Source organism: Ranitomeya imitator, chromosome 7, assembly GCF_032444005.1.
Source record: "Ranitomeya imitator isolate aRanImi1 chromosome 7, aRanImi1.pri, whole genome shotgun sequence".
In the NCBI taxonomy this organism is placed as follows: Eukaryota; Metazoa; Chordata; class Amphibia; order Anura; family Dendrobatidae; genus Ranitomeya; species Ranitomeya imitator.
Window position 1 is genome coordinate 37,971,967 of NC_091288.1, and position 24,967 is coordinate 37,996,933.

General features: G+C 40.6%; 1 protein-coding gene across 1 annotated transcript in view; it reads right to left on the minus strand.

Moving 5' to 3' along the window:
• LOC138644546 (sodium channel protein type 2 subunit alpha-like) overlaps positions 1-24,967 on the minus strand; it is a 252,496-nt gene that overhangs the window by 77,629 nt on the left and 149,900 nt on the right. The window contains exons 13-14 of the mRNA XM_069733073.1: positions 18,399-18,534; positions 9,572-9,810 (exon numbers count right to left, since the gene is read on the minus strand). Of these exons, the coding sequence (XP_069589174.1) occupies positions 9,572-9,810; positions 18,399-18,534 (375 nt within the window). The remainder of the gene's footprint in view (positions 1-9,571; positions 9,811-18,398; positions 18,535-24,967) is intronic.

Below are 24,967 nucleotides of genomic sequence, written 5' to 3' on the forward strand. Positions count from 1 at the left end.
GTTTACCCTGGTTACCGGCATCGTTGGTCGCTGGAGAGCGGTCTGTGTGACAGCTCTCCAGCGACCAAACAGCGACGCTGCAGCGATCCGGATCGTTGTCGGTATCGCTGCAGCGTCGCTTAATGTGAAGGGGCCTTTAGTCAGTTGGGGAAGTTGGGCAGAGTGGGTGTGTTGTAGCTGGGAACACCAAAATCTTGGTGCCGAAATCTCCATCTGCGCATGTGCTGCCCCCGGCGGCCATTTTCCCGGAGTCCACCACATAGGAAACCATGGAACTGCGGGGGTTCTAGCCTTTCACAAAATGTCAGCAGAGCCCCCCGCAGCACCAGAGACACCCCCAGCAGTGCTGGGGACACCCGCAGCAGCGCCGGACACTCCCTCTTCCCAGCCTGAGGCCTCCACCAACGGTATCGGTAAGGTATATCCGCATTATAAGACGCACCCCCATTTCCCCCCAAATTTGGAGGGAAAAAGTGCATCTTATATTCTGAAAAATACGGTAATCACTTACATCAGGATGCTCGTATGAACAATCTAAACATCAAGATGCTATACTAAGATGGTAGATTATTAAGACAGATTACCTCCTTAGATGGTCAAAGTAGCGTATGATCCTGCCCTACATTTGTACTTACAGCCAACACAGGCTAAAAAAAAAATCCTTTCTAAGGGATCACATTTTGGAAGCCATAGTTTGAAACCAGCCATTGAGAGTGATCTGCAGTATTTGGATTTTAGCTCTTGCTGATGAAGGAAAGTCCACAACAGAAGATCCTACTCTATGAAGTCCACATGCTCTAAGAAAGGTGGACAACTGTTTTAGAGGTAATCTTTCAGCAGAATCTCATCTCCCAAACTATTTGCATGTGCATTTAAAAATGTTTAAGACAGGTCCAGGAGTACCTTTACATGTCTAGTCCTTTCCTCTGTTACTGAGAAATCAGCATTTCAATTGATATTGTCACGATGGTGTCAGATGGTCACATCGGGTAATGAATCGCAGGCTTTCTTTAGAGATGGTGTTTTTTGTGCCCCATATTTAATGGATTTAGTTTCTTCTGGTACTGAAGAGGTTAACGACACTTTCAATGTTTGTCAGAAACATGCAGCTCCATTTCAGTTACTTTTCATCTGGTCATTACCTCTTCCTATAAAAACTGGCCAGACCTTCTGGTCCCCCATTACCTCTTCCTATAAAAACTGGCCAGACCTTCTTGTCCTTCATTAGCTCTTCCTATAAAAACTGGCCAGACCTTCTTGTCCCCCATTAGCTCTTCCTATAAAAACTGGTCAGACCTTCTTGTCCCTGCCGGTGAAAGATTTGTCTTCCTGTGCTGTGTGCTAACGCTAAGTGGTGGGAGTACAGTTGTTATAGAAGTTTTCTGTGGTTTGCTGTAGTATGTGTGTATTTATCTCCTGGTCCCTATTCCCATTTAGTTTATTCCTCTCAGTCCCTATCCTTCTTCCTATTGTTGGTTGGTGCTTTTGTATGATGGAGGTTTTCTGTTATCCCTGTTTTGTCTTTGTGTCTTGTTTACATTACATTTCTGTCCCATGTCTCATGAGGTGGGAGAGGGGACAGATCAGGATTTTACAGGAGTATAGTAAGGTCGGAGACTCGGGCCTCTCTAAAGGGATAGTTTGGGTCCCAGTTCCAGGGACAGTTTGAGGCCCCCCCTTCCTTATCGATTACAGTCACAGCGTGACAGATATGTACATGAGTCTTTAGAAGTATTTGTAGATCTAAAGCCTCTGTCACTCCAGCCCTATCCCACACCCAGTGACGCCTTCTCCTGCTTGACTGACAACCTCTATGCTGTATGATTTCAGGCAAAGGAGTCACCAGTGAATCAGGGGGAGGAAGTTCTGGGTGGGGAAAAGAGTTGGAGTGACAGAGGCTTCAGATATACAAATAGTTCTAAAGTTCTAATTTGCGTATCAATTCAAACACTAATTTCTCAGTAATGGAGGAGCAGACTGGCCATGTAAAGATATTGCTGGACTTGTCCTTGAAAGAGCTACATACACATCTAAATAGTTTGTGGGATGGAATCATACCGACAGATTCTCTTAATATCTTCATTTCACTTCAAAATTATTCAAGTCAGTTGTACACGGCCGGATCAGCTACAGTAACTAAGTATACATGGTATCTCAATTGTCCTATGATGATAGATGCTATGAGATGATCAGGCATATTGGATTTCAACATGCTCATCCATTGTTCCTGCAGAAGATAAGCCATTACAAAGCACGTACAAGTATAAGAGAAGCCATGAACTTTCTGAGGTGCATGAGCACCTATAGCAAACAGCTGACACTGAATTATGGCTGATTTATGGTTTTCTGATCTAGCTTTCCTGAAGTGCACATGGTTGTTGAGTAACAAGTCATTATTTTCCTACATAATTAAACAGATCTTGTTATAACACTGCTGCATCTAATCCTTCTTCCCATGCAGTAATATGGACTAAGAACTTAATCTCATTTGCTTTTCACCAATGGCCCTTTGTACTGCTGTAACTCTGCAGGCTCATCACAGAAAGCTGCACTTTTACGTCTTAAAAATGCAGGAATAATGTTTTCCTAAAGTTATAAAATTATTTTTTTAATGAAATTCTGGTTACCAATAAAAAATATATTTTTATAACTCCTTTGCAATTTAGCATACAGCTATGGCAAAAATTAAGAGACCACCACATGAAAACCCTGTCATGGTCAGCCCAATCTCCAGACATGAACCCCATTGGAAACCTCTGGAATGTAATCAAGAGGATGATGGATAGTCACAAGTAGGGTTGAGCGACCTTTACTTTTATAGGATCGGGTCGGGTTTCACGAAACCCGACTTTTTCAAAAGTCGGGTCGAGTGAAATCGGCCGATCCTATAAAAATGTCGGGGTCGGGGTCGGCCGAAACTCGAAACCCAATGCAGTGCATTGGGTTTCCATGGTTCCCAGGGTCTGAAGGAGCGGAAACTCTCCTTCAGGCCCTGCGATCCATATTTTAGTGTAAAATAAAGAATTAAAATAATAGGAATATACTCACCCTCGGACGCGCCCTGCTTCTTTCCGGCAGCCTTCCTTCCTAAGAATCAGTCCTTCCAGGACCTTCGGTGACGTCGCGGTGACGTCGCGGCTTGTGATTGGTCGCGCGAGCGGTCACATGGGCGGCCGCGCGGCCAATCACAAGCCGCGACGTCACCGCGACGTCACCGCCAGGTCCTGGAAGGCTGATTCTAAGGAAGGAAGACTGCCGGTTAGTACCAGGGCGCGTCAGAGGGTAAGTATTGCGATATTTTTTATTTTAATTCTTTATTTTACACTTAAATCTGAATTCTTATACCAATTCCCGATATCTTAAACATATCGGGAATCGGTATCGGAATTCCGATTCTAGATTCAAAAGATCGCCGACTTCATGGCCGACCCCACACAGGGGTCGGGTCGGGTTTCATGAAACCCGACCTTGCCAAAAGTCGGCGACTTTTGAAAAATTTCGACCCGTTTCGCTCAACCCTAGTCACAAGCCATCAAACAAAGAAGAACTGCTTACATTTTTGCACCAGTAGCAGTGTGAAAGACTGGTGGAAAGCATGCCAAGACGCATGAAAGCTGTGATTAAAAATCATGGTTATTCCACAAAATATTGATTTCCGAACTCTTCCCGAGTTAAAACAATAGTATTGTTGTTTCTAAATTATTATGAACTTGTTTTCTTTGCATTATTTTAGGTCTGAAAGCAATGTTTTGTATTTTTTTTTTAATTTTGACTATTTTTCTTTGTCAGAAAAAAAATACAAAATGTATTGCTTGGAAATTCAGAAACATGTTGTCAGAAGTTTATAGAATAAAAGAACAATTTACATTTTTCTCAAAAATATACCTATAAAGAGAAAAATCAGACAAACTGAACATTTTGCAGTGGTCTCTTAATTTTTGCCAGAGCTGTATAGTCTTGATCAAATTCCTCTGATTTATGTTACAGATCTCTGTGAAGACAGATGTGTGTTTCCATGGTTACAGACTACAAACAGACCCTGCGTAGTCTGAATCTGCAGTCACGCTTTGTTCTCTGTCCCCTGCTTCTAGCTAACCAACCAAATGCACGTTAGCAAAAAAAAAAGGTTTAATATGAGAGAGAGACAGAGATGACAATTGAAACCTAAGCGAATATATCCTGTGGGAATTTTCTCCATTGTGTCATTAAAATTGTAAATTTCATAGGATTCTGACATGTAAAATGTTCTGGTCCAATCATCTCACAGTAATCGTTATGTCTGTAGAGAGACAGAAAGTGGTTGTAATTGTGGGAAAAAGTAAAACTAACCAACAATAGGAACAATCTTTCTGTCTAATTCTACAGAAATATAACTGCATTTACATGCAAAGCTATAACTGATTTTCCAATAAAGACATCACCTATTGTGAATGGTGGATCCTGTGTTATCTACTGTGTATAGAGGTGATATCAGTTATTGTACAGGAGGAGGAGGTGAGCTGTGACATCACCTATTGTAAATGGCGGACCCTGTGTTATCTACTGTATATAGAGGTGATATCAGTTATTGTACAGGAGGAGGAGGTGAGCTGTGACATCACCTATTGTAAATGGTGGACCCTGTGATATCTACTGTATATAGAGGTGATATCAGTCATTGTACAGGAGGAGGAGGTGAGCTGTGACATCACCTATTGTAAATGGTGGACCCTGTGATATCTACTGTATATAGAGGTGATATCAGTCATTGTACAGGAGGAGGAGGTGAGCTGTGACATCACCTATTGTGAATGGTGGCTCCTGTGATATCTACTGTATATAGAGGTGATATCAGTCATTGTACAGGAGGAGGAGGTGAGCTGTGACATCACCTATTGTGAATGGTGGATCCTGTGTTATCTACTGTATATAGAGGTGATATCAGTCATTGTACAGGAGGAGGAGGTGAGCTGTGACATCACCTATTGTAAATGGTGGATCCTGTGATATCTACTGTAGATAGAGGTGATATCAGTCATTGTACAGGAGGAGGAGGTGAGCTGTGACATCACCTATTGTGAATGGTGGATCCTGTGTTATCTACTGTATATAGAGGTCATATCAGTCATTGTACAGGAGGAGGAGGTGAGCTGTGACATCACCTATTGTGAATGGTGGATCTTGTGTTATATACTGTATATAGAGGTGATATCAGTCATTGTACAGGAGGAGAAGGTGAGCTGTGACATCACCTATTGTGAATGGTGGACCCTGTGTTATCTACTGTATATAGAGGTGTTATCAGTAATTCTACAGGAGGAGAAGGTGAGCTGTGACATCACCTATTATGAATGGTGCATCCTATATTATGTTATCCTGTATTTAGATGTGTTATCAGTCATTGTACAGTAGGAGGAGGAGGTGAGCTGTGACATCACCTGTTGTGAATGGTGGATCCTGTGTTATCAGCTGTGTATAGTGGCATTATTAATATAATGGTAGAATACGGCACTCCAAAATAATATACGTACCAGAATAGGGTTACAATTCATTGAATATCATATGGAAAAAAATCCAGCACTGACAGGTGAATAGTATAGAAAAATCTCTTAATGGTTTGGTCCAAATTAGTGTGTAAGTAACATTTCGGTCAACCTGACCTTTATAAAAAATATGCAATAGTATAGAACTACAGGGTAGCATTAAGAAAGAAGTGCTATAGAAAAAGTGACCGTTGTCGCTTCAGAGAGACACTCTGCTCCTAAGCGACGAAGGTTGTATTATACTATTTAACAGTGAGTGCCGGATTCTTTGCCATAGGGCTATTATCAGTCATTGTAATCATGCCTGTGATGATAATGAGACTTCTGAAAAGTATTCTGTAAAAAAAAACAGCAACCTAAAATAGCCCCAGTGGCGAGTATGAAAAAAAAGAATATAATAAAAAAGTAATAATTCAGAATATAATATCAAAAACATCATTACTAAAATAAAAAAGAATACATTTAACACAAAAAGTTGATTCAAATAGTTGGCCATTTTGTGATACATTCCCTTTAAATGAATAAAGGTTTGATTCATTATTAACTTGCACATTTATTGTAGCTTGGACTATTCTGCAATGTTACATCAACGCTGACTCCCATGAGGAAACACTGAGGACTCTTGTATATGACCCACTAGTAAGTGCACTAAAAGGGGAAAAATCCTGAATAAAGCATTTTATCTATCTGAGCTCAACAAAGGGCAGATTAAATAATGTTCCAAGCTTTAACCCCTTCATGACCTTGGGATTTTTTGTTTTTCCGTGTTCGTTTTTCACTCCCCTCCTTCCCAGAGCCATAACTTTTTTATTTTTCAGTCAATTTGGCCATGTGAGGGCTTATTTTTTGCGGGACGAGTTGTACTTTTGAATGACGTCATTGGTTTTAGCATGTCGTGTACTAGAAAACGGGAAAAAAATTCCAAGTGCGGTGAAATTGCCAAAAAAATGCAATCCCACACTGGTTTTTTGTTTGGCTTTTTTGCTAGGTTCACTAAATGCTAAAACTGACCTGCCATTATGATTCTCCAGGTCAGTACGAGTTCATAGACACCTAACATGACTAGGTTATTTTTTATCTAAGTGGTGAAAAAAAATTCCAAACTTTGCTAAAAAAAAAATTGCGCCATTTTACGATACTCGTAGCGTCTCCATTTTTCGTGATCTGGGGTCGGTTGAGGGCTTATTTTTTGCGTGCCGAGCTGGCGTTTTTAATGATAGCATTTCAGTGCAGATACGTTCTTTTGATCGCCCGTTATTGCATTTTAATGCAATGTTGTGGCGACCTAAAAAACGTAATTCTGGCGTTTCAAATTTTTTTCTCGCTACGCCGTTTAGCGATCAGGTTAATGCTTTTTTTTTATTGATAGATTGGGCGATTCTGAGCGTGGCGATACCAAATATGTGTAGATTTGATTTTTTTTTTATAGATTTATTTTGATTGGGGCAAAGGGGGGTGATTTAAACTTTTATATTTTTTTTATTTTTTTCACATTTTTTTAAACTTTTTTTTTTAACTTTTGCCATGCTTCAATAGCCTCCATGGGAGGCTAGAAGCAGGCACAACTCGATCACCTCTGCTACATAGCAGCGATCTGCTGATCGCTGCTATGTAGCAGAAATGGAGGTGTGCTGTGAGCGCTGACCACAGGGTGGCGCTCACAGCCACCGGTGATCAGTAACCATAGAGGTCTCTAGGACCTCTATGGTTACTATTCTGAAGCATCGCCGACCTCCGATCATGTGACGGGGGTCGGCGATGCGATCATTTCCGGCCGCCCGGCCGGAAGTGGTAGGTAAATGCCGCTGTCTGCGTTTGACAGCGGCATTTAACTAGTTAATAGGTGCGGGCAGATCGCGATTCTGCCCGCGCCTATTACAGGCACATGTCAGCTGTTCAAAACAGCTGACATGTCCCGGCTTTGATGCGGGCTCACCGCGGAGCCCTGCATCAAAGCAGGGGATCTGACCTCGGACGTACTATCCCGTCCGAGGTCAGAAGGGGGTTAAGTATCCATCTTTATGTCATCTATAATATAACGCTGGGAGCGTCACTCTGTCCGAAGCCTTTATAGACTGCGCAGGCGCAAGCGCCGGCGCAGTCTGGGCCTCACAGAGTGATGCTCCCGGAAGATCGCGGTGTACGTTCACACTGAACGCACACCGTAATCTCCAACAGAGAAGCAGGGACCGCCAGGAGGGTGAGTATCGGCCATATTCACCTGTCCTGTGTTCCACCGCTGAGCGCCGCCATCTTCCCGGTCTTCGGCCTGTGACCTTCAGTTCAGAGGGCGCGATGACGCGCTTAATGCGCGCCGGCGCCGCCCTCTGACTGAACAGTCACAGCCAGGAGACGGGGAAGATGGCGGCGCGCAGCGCTGGAACGGGACAGACAGGTGAGTATAGGAAGTGCTGGGGGGCCTGAGCTGGCGGCGATACCGGCACTTGACCCCCACAGCGCGCCGGTGTCCCCGCCTGCTCAGGCCCCCGGATGGGTGCAGCACATGGCAGGATGGGGACGCAGGATGGTTGCAGCACATACCAGGATGGGGACGCAGGATGGGGACGCAGGATGATTGCAGCACACACCAGGATGTGGACGCAGGATGGGGACGCAGGATGGTTGCAGCACATAGCAGGATGGGGACGCAGGATGGTTGCAGCACATACCAGGATGGGGACGCAGGATGGGTGCAGCACATGACAGGATGGGGACGCAGGATGGGTGCAGCACATGACAGGATGGGGACGCAGGATGGGTGCAGCACATGACAGGATGGGGACGCAGGATGGGTGCAGCACATACCAGGATGGGGACGCAGGATGGGTGCAGCACATACCAGGATGGGGACGCAGGATGGGTGCAGCACATGACAGGATGGGGACGCAGGATGGGTGCAGCACATACCAGGATGGGGACGCAGGATGGGTGCAGCACATGACAGGATGGGGACGCAGGATGGGGACGCAGGATGGGTGCAGCACATGACAGGATGGGGACGCAGGATGGGGACGCAGGATAGGTGCAGCACATGACAAGATGGGGACGCAGGATGGGTGCAGCACATGACAGGATGGGGGCGCAGGATGGGTGCAGCACATGACAGGATGGGGCCGCAGGATGGGTGCAGCACATGACAGGATGGGGACGCAGGATGGGTGCAGCACATACCAGGATGGGGACGCAGGATGGGTGCAGCACATGACAGGATGGGGACGCAGGATGGGGACGCAGGATGGGTGCAGCACATGACAGGATGGGGACGCAGGATGGGTGCAGCACATGACAGGATGGGGACGCAGGATGGGTGCAGCACATGACAGGATGGGGGCGCAGGATGGGTGCAGCACATGACAGGATGGGGACGCAGGATGGGTGCAGCACATGACAGGATGGGGGCGCAGGATGGGTGCAGCACATGACAGGATGGGGACGCAGGATGGGTGCAGCACATGACAGGATGGGGGTGCAGGATGGGTGCAGCACATGACAGGATGGGGACGCAGGATGGGTGCAGCACATGACAGGATGGGGGCGCAGGATGGGTGCAGCACATGACAGGATGGGGACGCAGGATGGGTGCAGCACATGACAGGATGGGGATGCAGGATGGGTGCAGCACATGACAGGATGGGGACGCAGGATGGAGCAGCACATGACAGGATGGGGACGCAGGATGGGTGCAGCACATGACAGGATGGGGACGCAGGATGGGTGCAGCACATGACAGGATGGGGACGCAGGATGGAGCAGCACATACCAGGATGGAGACCATATACCAATATAAATGCTCGCCACCCGGGCGTAGAACGGGTTCAATAGCTAGTATCATATGTCAGTGCAAACTTGGCAACAGTCTGAATTTGGCCGGTGCTGTTTAAGCTAATTTGGGTTAATAAAGGATGTTTTGGGTAATTTTTTTGGTGTATCACCAGGTCTATATGAGATTCATATCTTTACACGAAGCCAAAGAAGAGTTCATTTATCAAAGAAATCAATTTATCTGTACACATAAGGCGTCTACAAAGAGAATAGCATCTTATGCTTACCAAGTTACCGGCGGAGAGGACATAGTTAAACTCATCAGTCATTGGGTAATGCTCCATGGCCATGAAAAGAGTGTTCAAAACAATGCAGATTGTTATGGCCAGGTCCACAAAGGGATCCATCACGACTAATTTCACAACGTGCTTTATATTGAGCCAATAAGGAGTACAATCCCAGATCAGGAAAGTGTTTGCAAACTTGTACCAACATGGTGGACACTTCTGCCTGGACTCTTCGAGTTCTGAAAAAGAAATGGAAACAGCGTCTTACTTCGTATTTCTGTTCTCACCATTATTCTCTTATTATTTCTCATTATTTGTTTCTGGTTCTGCACATATACAGGGTGGGCCATGTATATGGATACACCGAAATAAAATGGGAACGGTTGGTGCTATCAACTTCATGTTTGTGGCACATTAGTATATGGGAGGGGGAAACTTTTCAAGATGGGTGTGACCATGGCGGCCATTTTGAAGTCAGCCATTTTGGATCCAACTTTATTTTTTCCAATGGGAAATGAAGAGAGGAGCCGGTGATGTTGGCAGGTAGGAGAAGGTGCATAGGTCTCCCATCCATCTGTCATGAAAAACTGACCTGGACCAGGGTGCTGCAAATGTATTCTCACACCTCTAATATCACATGTTTTACATATAAATAATACCGTCATATACTGTACATATAAACACTGCCTAAACACTGCCGCTACATAACACAAGCAAAAAGCCACAATATGTTGTACACGTGCAACTTACCACAGTATGCTATAAATGTTTTTAATACTTGCATATGTTGTACATATAAGTAATAACAATATACACTATAACAATTAATACAGCAAAATATATCATATGTATGATATATTTTTACAGTATATATTGTTAGTGGATATTGTTATTACTTACCGTATATATATATATATTATATATATTTTGTATACAAATAATACAGCCTATAATGTTTTACATGTCATATTTACTGTGGCATGCACGAAAAATAAATACATATCAACACACACACACACACACATATACTGTATGAAAATAATATACACATGTAGTATGCATGTAGTGTAAACTCACACATACATATCTATAATATACATATTCTGTACACTCGTACACATGTACAGTATGCATATATAAAATATACAGACATACACACATACAGTATCAACATTCTGTACACACACATACACAGTATGAATATTGTGCACACAGAACCATGCATACAGTATGCACTCATACACATATACAGTATGCATATGCTATACACACATATATACAATATGCATACACAGTATACACATACATTATGCGTATACTGTACACACATACATTATGCGTATACTGTACACACATATATACACTCTGCATACACTGCATACACCTACACACATACATCATGCATATACTGTACACACATATATACACTCTGCATACACTGCATACACCTACACACATACATCATGCATATACTGTACACACATACATTATGCATACACTGCATACACCTACACACATACATTATGCGTATACTGTACACACATATATACACTCTGCATACACTGCAAACACCTACACACATACATTATGCGTATACTGTACACACATATATACACTCTGCATACACTGCATACACCTACACACATACATCATGCATATACTGTACACACATATATACACTCTGCATACACTGCAAACACCTACACACATACATTATGCGTATACTGTACACACATATATACACTCTGCATACACTGCATACACCTACACACATACATTATGCGTATACTGTACACACATATATACACTCTGCATACACTGCAAACACCTACACACATACATTATGCGTATACTGTACACACATATATACACTCTGCATACACTGCATACACCTACACACATACATCATGCATATACTGTACACACATATATACACTCTGCATACACTGCAAACACCTACACACATACATTATGCGTATACTGTACACACATATATACACTCTGCATACACTGCATACACCTACACACATACATTATGCGTATACTGTACACACATATATATACTCTGCATACACTGCATACACCTACACACATACATTATGCGTATACTGTACACACATATATACACTCTGCATACACTGCATACACCTACACACATACATCATGCATATACTGTACACACATATATACACTCTGCATACACTGCATACACCTACACACATACATCGTGCATATACTGTACACACATATATACACTCTGCATACACTGCATACACCTACACACATACATCATGCATATACTGTACACACATATATACACTCTGCATACACTGCATACACCTACACACATACATTATGCGTATACTGTACACACATATATACACTCTGCATACACTGCATACACCTACACACATACATCGTGCATATACTGTACACACATATATACACTCTGCATACACTGCATACACCTACACACATACATCATGCATATACTGTACACACATATATACACTCTGCATACACTGCAAACACCTACACACATACATTATGCGTATACTGTACACACATATATACACTCTGCATACACTGCATACACCTACACACATACATTATGCATATACTGTACACACATATATACACTCTGCATACACTGCATACACCTACACACATACATTATGCGTATACTGTACACACATATATACACTCTGCATACACTGCATACACCTACACACATACATCATGCATATACTGTACACACATATATACATTCTGCATACACTGCATACACCTACACACATACATTGTGCGTATACTGTACACACATATATACACTCTGCATACACTGCATACACCTACACACATACATTATGCGTATACTGTACACACATATATACACTCTGCATACACTGCATACACCTACACACATACATTATGCGTATACTGTACACGCATATATACACTCTGCATACACTGCATACACCTACACACATACATCGTGCATATACTGTACACACATATATACACTCTGCATACACTGCATACACCTACACACATACATTATGCATATACTGTACACACATATATACACTCTGCATACACTGCAAACACCTACACACATACATTATGCGTATACTGTACACACATATATACACTCTGCATACACTGCATACACCTACACACATACATTATGCATATACTGTACACACATATATACACTCTGCATACACTGCATACACCTACACACATACATTATGCGTATACTGTACACACATATATACACTCTGCATACACTGCATACACCTACACACATACATTATGCATATACTGTACACGCATATATACACTCTGCATACACTGCATACACCTACACACATACATCGTGCATATACTGTACACACATATATACACTCTGCATACACTGCATACACCTACACACATACATTATGCATATACTGTACACACATATATACACTCTGCATACACTGCATACACCTACACACATACATTATGCGTATACTGTACACACATATATACACTCTGCATACACTGCATACACCTACACACATACATTATGCATATACTGTACACACATATATACACTCTGCATACACTGCAAACACCTACACACATACATTATGCGTATACTGTACACACATATATACACTCTGCATACACTGCATACACCTACACACATACATTATGCATATACTGTACACACATATATACACTCTGCATACACTGCAAACACCTACACACATACATTATGCATATACTGTACACACATATATACACTCTGCATACACTGCAAACACCTACACACATACATTATGCATATACTGTACACACATATATACACTCTGCATACACTGCATACACCTACACACATACATTATGCATATACTGTACACACATATATACACTCTGCATACACTGCATACACCTACACACATACATCGTGCATATACTGTACACACATATATACACTCTGCATACACTGCATACACCTACACACATACATTATGCATATACTGTACACACATATATACACTCTGCATACACTGCAAACACCTACACACATACATTATGCGTATACTGTACACACATATATACACTCTGCATACACTGCATACACCTACACACATACATTATGCATATACTGTACACACATATATACACTCTGCATACACTGCATACACCTACACACATACATTATGCGTATACTGTACACACATATATACACTCTGCATACACTGCATACACCTACACACATACATCATGCATATACTGTACACACATATATACACTCTGCATACACTGCATACACCTACACACATACATTGTGCGTATACTGTACACACATATATACACTCTGCATACACTGCATACACCTACACACATACATTATGCATATACTGTACACACATATATACACTCTGCATACACTGCATACACCTACACACATACATTATGCATATACTGTACACACATATATACACTCTGCATACACTGCATACACCTACACACATACATTATGCGTATACTGTACACACATATATACACTCTGCATACACTGCAAACACCTACACACATACATTATGCGTATACTGTACACACATATATACACTCTGCATACACTGCAAACACCTACACACATACATTATGCGTATACTGTACACACATATATACACTCTGCATACACTGCATACACCTACACACATACATTATGCATATACTGTACACACATATATACACTCTGCATACACTGCATACACCTACACACATACATTATGCGTATACTGTACACACATATATACACTCTGCATACACTGCATACACCTACACACATACATCATGCATATACTGTACACACATATATACACTCTGCATACACTGCATACACCTACACACATACATTGTGCGTATACTGTACACACATATATACACTCTGCATACACTGCATACACCTACACACATACATCATGCATATACTGTACACACATATATACACTCTGCATACACTGCATACACCTACACACATACATCATGCATATACTGTACACACATATATACACTCTGCATACACTGCATACACCTACACACATACATTATGCGTATACTGTACACACATATATACACTCTGCATACACTGCATACACCTACACACATACATCATGCATATACTGTACACACATATATACACTCTGCATACACTGCAAACACCTACACACATACATTATGCGTATACTGTACACACATATATACACTCTGCATACACTGCAAACACCTACACACATACATCGTGCATATACTGTACACACATATATACACTCTGCATACACTGCATACACCTACACACATACATTATGCGTATACTGTACACACATACATACACTCTGCATACACTGCATACACCTACACACATACATCATGCATATACTGTACACACATACATACACTCTGCATACACTGCATACCCCTACACACATACATCATGCATATACTGTACACACATACATACACTCTGCATACACTGCATACACCTACACACATACATTGTGCGTATACTGTACACACATATATACACTCTGCATACATTGCATACACCTACACACATACATTGTGCGTATACTGTACACACATATATACACTCTGCATACACTGCATACACCTACACACATACATCATGCATATACTGTACACACATACATACACTCTGCATACACTGCAAACACCTACACACATACATTATGCGTATACTGTACACACATATATACACTCTGCATACACTGCATACACCTACACACATACATCATGCATATACTGTACACACATATATACATTCTGCATACACTGCAAACACCTACACACATACATCATGCATATACTGTACACACATATATACACTCTGCATACACTGCATACACCTACACACATACATCATGCGTATACTGTACACACATATATACACTCTGCATACACTGCATACACCTACACACATACATTATGCGTATACTGTACACACATATATACACTCTGCATACACTGCATACACCTACACACATACATCATGCGTATACTGTACACACATATATACACTCTGCATACACTGCATACACCTACACACATACATTATGCGTATACTGTACACACATATATACACTCTGCATACACTGCATACACCTACACACATACATTATGCATATACTGTACACACATATATACACTCTGCATACACTGCATACACCTACACACATACATCATGCGTATACTGTACACACATATATACACTCTGCATACACTGCATACACCTACACACATACTTTATGCGTATACTGTACACACATATATACACTCTGCATACACTGCATACACCTACACACATACATCATGCATATACTGTACACACATATATACACTCTGCATACACTGCATACACCTACACACATACATTGTGCGTATACTGTAGACACATATATACACTCTGCATACACTGCATACACCTACACACATACATCATGCATATACTGTACACACATATATACACTCTGCATACACTGCATACACCTACACACATACATTATGCATATACTGTACACACATATATACACTCTGCATACACTGCATACACCTACACAAATACATCATGCATATACTGTACACACATATATACACTCTGCATACACTGCATACACCTACACACATACATCATGCATATACTGTACACACATATATACACTCTGCATACACTGCATACACCTACACACATACATCATGCATATACTGTACACACATATATACACTCTGCATACACTGCATACACCTACACACATACATCATGCATATACTGTACACACATATATACACTCTGCATACACTGCATACACCTACACACATACATCGTGCATATACTGTACACACATATATACACTCTGCATACACTGCATACACCTACACACATACATCATGCATATACTGTACACACATATATACACTCTGCATACACTGCATACACCTACACACATACATTATGCGTATACTGTACACACATATATACACTCTGCATACACTGCATACACCTACACACATACATCATGCATATACTGTACACACATATATACACTCTGCATACACTGCATACACCTACACACATACATCGTGCATATACTGTACACACATATATACACTCTGCATACACTGCATACACCTACACACATACATCATGCGTATACTGTACACACATATATACACTCTGCATACACTGCATACACCTACACACATACATCGTGCATATACTGTACACACATATATACACTCTGCATACACTGCATACACCTACACACATACATTATGCATATACTGTACACACATATATACACTCTGCATACACTGCATACACCTACACACATACATCATGCATATACTGTACACACATATATACACTCTGCATACACTGCATACACCTACACACATACATCGTGCATATACTGTACACACATATATACACTCTGCATACACTGCATACACCTACACACATACATCATGCATATACTGTACACACATATATACACTCTGCATACACTGCATACACCTACACACATACATTATGCGTATACTGTACACACATATATACACTCTGCATACACTGCATACACCTACACACATACATTATGCGTATACTGTACACACATATATACACTCTGCATACACTGCAAACACCTACACACATACATCGTGCATATACTGTACACACATATATACACTCTGCATACACCTACACACATACATTATGCATATACTGTACACACATATATACACTCTGCATACACTGCATACACCTACACACATACATTATGCATATACTGTACACACATATATACACTCTGCATACACTGCAAACACCTACACACATACATCGTGCATATACTGTACACACATACATGTACTTATAGACATTGATACATAAACCAAAGCTTCGTCAGTTCACCATTTTAGGACAGTAATGGAGGAGGTTGGGATCTGATATAAAAAGTTGGTTTATAAATAGCTGCAAAAATGTTGAAGAGAAGAAGGTCACCAATATCAGGACTGTATTGCCGGCCATACACTTTAGATAACTTTCAGCCAAGAGCAGTTCCTTCTAAGGGTAAGTTCACACAGGGTGTTTTTGCTGCTTTTTTTTCTCCAGCAAAACCTGATTTTCTTGGCAGGAAAGAAGCTGCCGTCAAAAACGCAGGTTTGGATGCGTTTTTGGTCGCATTTTTAGTGCATTGTTTTGGTGTGTTTTTTTTTTTCTCTTTGTCCGCGCTAATGTCCTTGGATTTTCAGCAGCAAATAATGATACCTGCGTTTTTGCTGTGTTTTTTTCAACACCCATTCAAGTCAATGGGTGAAAAAACGCAGCAAAAACGCTGAAAGAAGTGACATGCCCTATGTCCAAAAAAACGCAGCAAAGCACAAAATACTGATCACACAAAAAAAAACAATGTTTGTGCATGAGATTTCTGAAATCTCATAGGCTTTGCTGGTATTGTAAAAAACAGCTGAAAATTAGCATAAAAAGCAGCAAAAAAAAAACGCAGCAAAAATGCCCTGTGTGAACTTACCCTAAGCCTTGTCACTCTCCAATAAACACGCTCACTCGTCTGAGCGCCCATGTGGCCTGAATAGGAAGAGGTGAGTAAGTCACTGTATGACAACTTTATTGAGATGCTTTTGGTAGTGGCCCACCTCACTGTTCATGCAGCCCCCATGCATGCTCCCCTTTATCCCCCCGGCTATGCCGGAGTCATTACTTCTCAGTCATTGCCATGAAGCCCACGTCACTTACCTTCCATTGTATTTGTCAGAATGCTGGCCACACTTAAAGCTCTCTGCCTCATCATCGTGGGATCTTCCAACAGATCCATAGACACCTGATAGCAGCTCGATTTCCTTTTCCTGATCTCGGTCTCCGTCGTAGTTCCCTGTAATGAAACTATAAATTATTAACCCAAAAACCAGGACGGTTTTCTGTACGCTAGGATTTCCATTCCGCCTCTCCGATTGGTGAATTGTGTAAATATTGATTTTCCAATTTAGTTTTATTTAGTACAATTGTCTCTCTGCATATAATAGAGAATGATCGGTAAAGCACGATTGGCAAAAGCGTATGGCAGTGAGGTGGATAAACTGCAATATATACACTCCAATATGTATATATCTCCAAAACGGTGAAGGATTCTCATGCTGCACAGTTTGTATATTAAAAGTGTATCTATCACAAGATTTCGCTATACAAAGTGCATGCAATAGTAAATAGATCTCAGATCTGATGGGGCTGGTGTACTTACTTTGAAAAAAAAAAAAGTCAATCGCCCATCTTCAAATTAAAATGAGTCCAGCTAAAAACATCCTCACTTAATTAATAAGTGAATTCTCCAAAAAAAAAAAAGATACTGCCTATCTGATATGTATTTTCATAGCTTTACCAGGTCTCAAATAACTCTTTAATAATGTATGCCGTTTGTATTCTGAAATCAGATGACAGATTCGCTTTAAAATGCTTTGTGGAATGTAAAAGATGAGCAACACCAAAAAAAAAAAAGTTTAAAAGATGTCATTATGCCACCAATAAAGCAGTATTGCGCCAATTAAAGGGCAAGTGCAGGGGATGACTACATAGAAGACATAATGACAATAGCTATTTGCAGGTTTTCTAAGTTACTTGTAACCAAATTTACCTATTTTTTATTAATGAATTATATTGTCACCATTTAAAGAAGAAAAACATGTATTTTTTGATATTCCTCCTGGAAATGCACCGTCTCTCCAACATCTGAGTATTACTAATTCCCTTATAAGATGGGTTTGTCCCTACGCACTCTGCCTACGTCAGCCATCAATGGACACTGCCACGGTGTAAGGACACAGCCTTTTGACATGAGGAATTTATATATATAGGGTCATTTATTATTTCCAGGAAAAACAACAAAAGGAACACACAATGCAGTTCTAAGAAAAATACATTTCAGAATTGTTATTTCATGGAAAATTCAAGTATTTCAAAATCAGCTATGTCAGAAGTGGTGACAGGTTCTACTTCAACACAATGGAGGTTGAAAAAAGGCGTCCATCTTTAAATGCCCACAGGCAACCCCTTTAATATAAAATCTACAATATCAGCTGCTTATGTCCAGGAAAAAAAAATGTCCAGCTGTAGTCTAACATATGCAGCTGTCAATATAACAAAATTAATATACGTTGCAGCTTTTTGTCGGGCTCATGGAAGGATAAGTATAAGAACATTTGTTTGATGTAGATATATATTTTCTTAAACGGGGAGAAAACACTGAAATGTGAAACTGTAGCATCGAGGGAAGAGTAGATCAGTCACAATTCTTCATAATGCAAATTGCATGTATTATTAAATAGATATCTTCGAATGAATGGGGCTGGTGTACTTACTATGAAATTCTTGTGTACTTACTATGAAATTCTATGTCAGAATAGCTGTATAATTGAGAGAAAAAGAAAGCTGGATAATTCCATTTAAAATTGTATTATTTTATTGATAATTCCATAAAAACAAGGACATGTCAGATATTTTATTGTTGAATATATGGGGTAGGAGAAAAAAAGCTGTTTATGATTATCAAACTGGTCGTGTTTACTGTATATTGTTAAACAAAATAAAATAAGATTCTGGTTTGGCTTTTATCCTAAGTCATAATGCAAGGCTCGTTAAAGAGTCAATATTGACTTTTAGGATAGTTGCTTCCAATAGGTGGAGTTCTTCTCTGAAGAGACAATTAAATTTCCAGAGGAGCATGCATGGCTTATAAGTCTCCTCCCTCTGACATGCCAGACTTGGTTCATCACTCTTCACAAGGAGAAACGTTACCGCTTAGATCCCAGTCCAAAGCTTTTCACTCTGATAAATCGGATCTCATACTTTGCACTGAAGAAGGGCAACACCCCCAAAACACCGTGTCTGAAAATTGAGATTCTGGTTTGGCTTTTATCCTAAGTCATGTTGCAAGGATTATGCAGCCATTCTTACATGGATTCTTAAAGTAAGTACACTAGCTCCCTAGGGTCTAATAGATCTCTTTAATCATGCATATAGTTTGTATTGTGAAATCTGGTGTCAGATCTGCCGTAAATCCTGCACTTCCCATTGATGACCATGAGGTATGAGATGTGGATATTTCCCATTACACAACGTGAGACATGACAGCAGCTAGTTTAGTCTAAAATGAAGCAGCTGCTCAGCAACGATAAAGCAAAAATGAGCAATTAGCTACAACCATAGAAAATTACCCTTTGATTTTCTTTCCCCTTAGGGGGCTTTTTCCCCCCACACCCACATAATATGTAATCATATTGTAAAACCTTAATAAAAGTTGTGTATAAGTATAATGTTACTATGCAGGTTGTCATTTGGGTACACAGCAACTATGTCATAAAAAAGAATTCAAGTCAATTTTTTTTTCTCTTATTAACGCCTAAAAGTGATCATATGTAGAATTTATTTACCAGATTAGTTAGCTAATAAGCACTCATTTTTCTGACATCTACATTAATGTTCAAAAGTCTTAAGTAGGTGTGAAAAAATACTGCAAAGTAAAAATGCTATGAAAAATAGAATGTTCGTTTATAGTTTATTAATATAAAGTGAATGAACAAAAGAGAAATCTAAATTAAATCAATATTTAGTGTGACCTCCCTTTGCCTTCATAGGAGCATCAGTTTTTCTACTGCACAAAGTCAGGGATTTTGTAGGATTATATTCTGGTTAACGAGTAACCAATTATACCAAACAGGTAATAATAATGATCATCAATTTTATATATGTAGGGTGAAATACAAAAAGAAAACTAAAACAGAAACAGCTGTGTAGGAAGTTGAAAACTGGGTGAGGAACAGCCATATTCTTCTACAAAGGAGAGGTTGTTGAAGACAGTGTCATGTCACAGGTCTTTTACATGGCAAGACTGAGCACAGCACCAAAACGCAAGGTAGTTATAGTGCATCAGCCAGGTATCTCCCAGGCAAAAATTTCAAAATGTATCCTTTAGTATGTTTATGAGTCCCAAATATACAGCCAATGTCAGTTAGAACTCCCTTAATGGTAGAGAAGAATAAAGAAGTTCTGGAAGTAATAATATGACCTCATAGAGCCCTGAGATCAACATCATCGGGTCTGTCTGGGATTAAAAGAAGAGACAGAAGGATTTTGGGAAGCGACATCCACAGAAGGTCTGTGGTTCGTTCTCCAAACTGTTTGGAACAACCTCCCCAACGAGTTCCTTTAAAAACGGTGTGAGAGTGTAGCGGGAAGAATTGATACTGTTTTGAAGGCATAAGGCGATCGCACCAAATATTGATTTGATTTAGATTTCTCTTTCATTCATTCCTTTTGCATTTTTGGTAATTGATAAAATATAAACTATTAACACTTTTAATTTTGAAAGAATTCTTACTTTCTAGCATATTTTCCACACCTGCTAAAACATTTTGCACAGTTCTGTGTGTTTCCCGAATTCACGGTAAATATGCATGCTCAGAAAAGTTCAGCCTGCATGTTTAGTTTAGTGGGAAGGTAAAAAGTTGCTGCTATATACGGTACTTCTAGTACTTCTAGCAGTGAATTTTCAAAAATGTCAACAAAGAATCACACATGTTAAAAACCAACATGCCCTGTTTTTGTTTCTCATCATTACCCATCATTTGCCATTGTGGCTCCCGTTCACATTAAATCATCCGCCAATCTCACCAGACTCAGGCAGGTCCCTACTGTACTGCCCTATGCCTTGGATTTCATTTGGAGGCATACAGATAATTTTTTCTAAAGTATTCCATAAAGCAATGCTTATACTGTATATAGAAGAATGCCTCCATGATAAGAGACTATCCAGAGCATTGGATGAGGGCACATGGAATTCGGATGATACCTCATCACCTGATCTGCTTCCTTATCACCATTAATTTCCTGGGGAGATCCTAGATGGCCTACCAACACTGTATAGCATAGAACACAACAATCCCCAGTCTCACCACTCCTATTCGGGGTTGACAAACAGTAGTGATGCAGCCCGAATAACAATTTCCTGTTCCCTGGAAGCTACTGCAGCAGTTACAAACCACACATAATATTGAAGAGTCAGCATACCTCCTTTGAGATCCTGACTCTATTATCCAAGGCCATCCCTGACCTACTCAACTCCAAAATGAGCTGGCGCAAATACTTGTGCCGGAGAGTCCCACCAAGCCTTAACTGCCTTCTCCACACCTTCCCTTAGGTCTACATTCCAGAAGTTCAAGCCCAGCTGACTTAAATGTACCATCCTTTCTGAGGAAATCCAGATTCACAACCTCCAGTTCTCTGTGTCTCACGACTGGGCAGCTATTCCTGATAAAACTAAACACAGTCCTGTTCACATGCCCCTGAACGTGGCATTTGATCTTATCCACCGAACGTGTGTAGTGCCAGATGAGATGGGCTGACATCTCTGACCACATCAGAATGACCTTTGAAAATAATGACTGAATGTGATGCAAGTCAAATTTAATAATTCAAATCAAATCCCTGGATGACCTGACTCCGAGATCATTCCCTCCAATGTGTAAAACCAGGACATCCTGGGCCCAATCCAATCTAGAATACCGTAATAATGTAATTGGGGAAGAACTCCACCCATAACAACTTCCAAATTCCAATCCAACGCACTCTCACCTAGTTCTTGCCAAGTCCCAGTAATCTACCTTTAGATCATGGGTCTGCTCTTATAGCTCCCCATTATACAAACAAGGGACCCACAATCCAATTTAAGTACATATCTGGATCTGCAGGAGGGGGAGGAAACAATTAGAACATAAAGCATGACTAACAGCTCTAATACTAATTAAGTTCTCACATATGCAGATGAACATGAGATTTATATCTACTAGACTCCCAACAGCCAATATGGTTGAACACAGTTTCAATTAAACTCCATCTTGCTGCTTCTGCAGTAGCCCTGATTCTAAAAGAGTTGGATGCAAACTCTGTACAATTGAACCATAACCTACGTACTATTTTACAAAAGACTGCAACAAATTGAAATCTAGAGAGGGCCTTACTATCCTCATTAATCAAAAAGGCACCATGCATCACCTTGGACCTATGAGCCATATACGATCCAACGCTTTGAACCAGACACATCATGGAACCATGAACCCTGAATAAAACCACTTGTTTTCCTTTTCTGGACTGATCTGTTTTTGAACGACGCAGGGTACCACGAGATTCTCTAAACACAACACATCCTGCAATTCAAGCCGTCTTAGGATACCACTGTATGGCTGACTAATTCGCTGATCCTGAAGGCACCAAAAAATTTTGAGAGAAAGCTGCACCAAATATGAATTCCTCTGGCTCATTCAATCAGACCATTTTTAAACCAATGTTAAACTACCTAAAAAAGCAGAAGAAATCGGCCTCCTTTTATCTTGAACTACGAAAAATGTTTTGTAACCCTTTAAAGTCCGCTGAACCAGAAAGACCTTCGAAACATTAGTAATACCTAGGCATTCTAAACCAAAACTACAGGCCTCCTATCTTTTTCAATACCCCAGAACCAGACACTTGTCATGAGAAACAATCCCCGATAAAGTATAGAAGCAGCAGCAAAAGATCACCACTCATTCCATCACTACCCAACTTGTTACAAAAACCTAACTATTCTCTCCAAACAGTCGCAAGCCGTCCTGGTGGCTTTCCGTACCAACTGTAACATTAACTCCTAATCTATCTGAAGGCCAGGCTCCATAGATGATCTGGGCAGGGGGTGGCACACTGCTCTGTACCTAAATCCAGTGAACGAAATTGATCCCACTGAAAGCAAACATGACATAGAGCAACCCATTGGAAAAACAGCAATCCACATAAAATTTGTCTTTCCACATACAACTCAAAATATAACCCAAAAGATGAAAGCAATCTGAATGTACTGGTAAAAGGTAAAAGGCGGCTTCAATGTCCGTCTTAGCCGTCTGTGCCCACATCTCCATAACAATCCACTGCCTTATTAACTGAAACATACGACACAGAGCATACATCATCGCTGATCCCATGATTTACTGATTGACATGCAGTGACGATAAATGATGTACAGTTTCAAGGTTATTTAGATGAAATACGGCACATCCAACACAAAAGTTATCTTAACCCCTTAGTGACGGAGCCAAATTTTTGAAATCTGACCAGTGTCACTTTATGTGGTAATAACTCTGCAACGCTTCAACAAATCCCAGTGATTTTGAGATTGTTTTTTCGTGACACATTATACTTTATGATAATGGTAAATTTAGGTCAATATGTTTTGTGTTTATTTATAAAAAATATCAAAAATTTGAGAAAAATGTTAAAAAATTAGC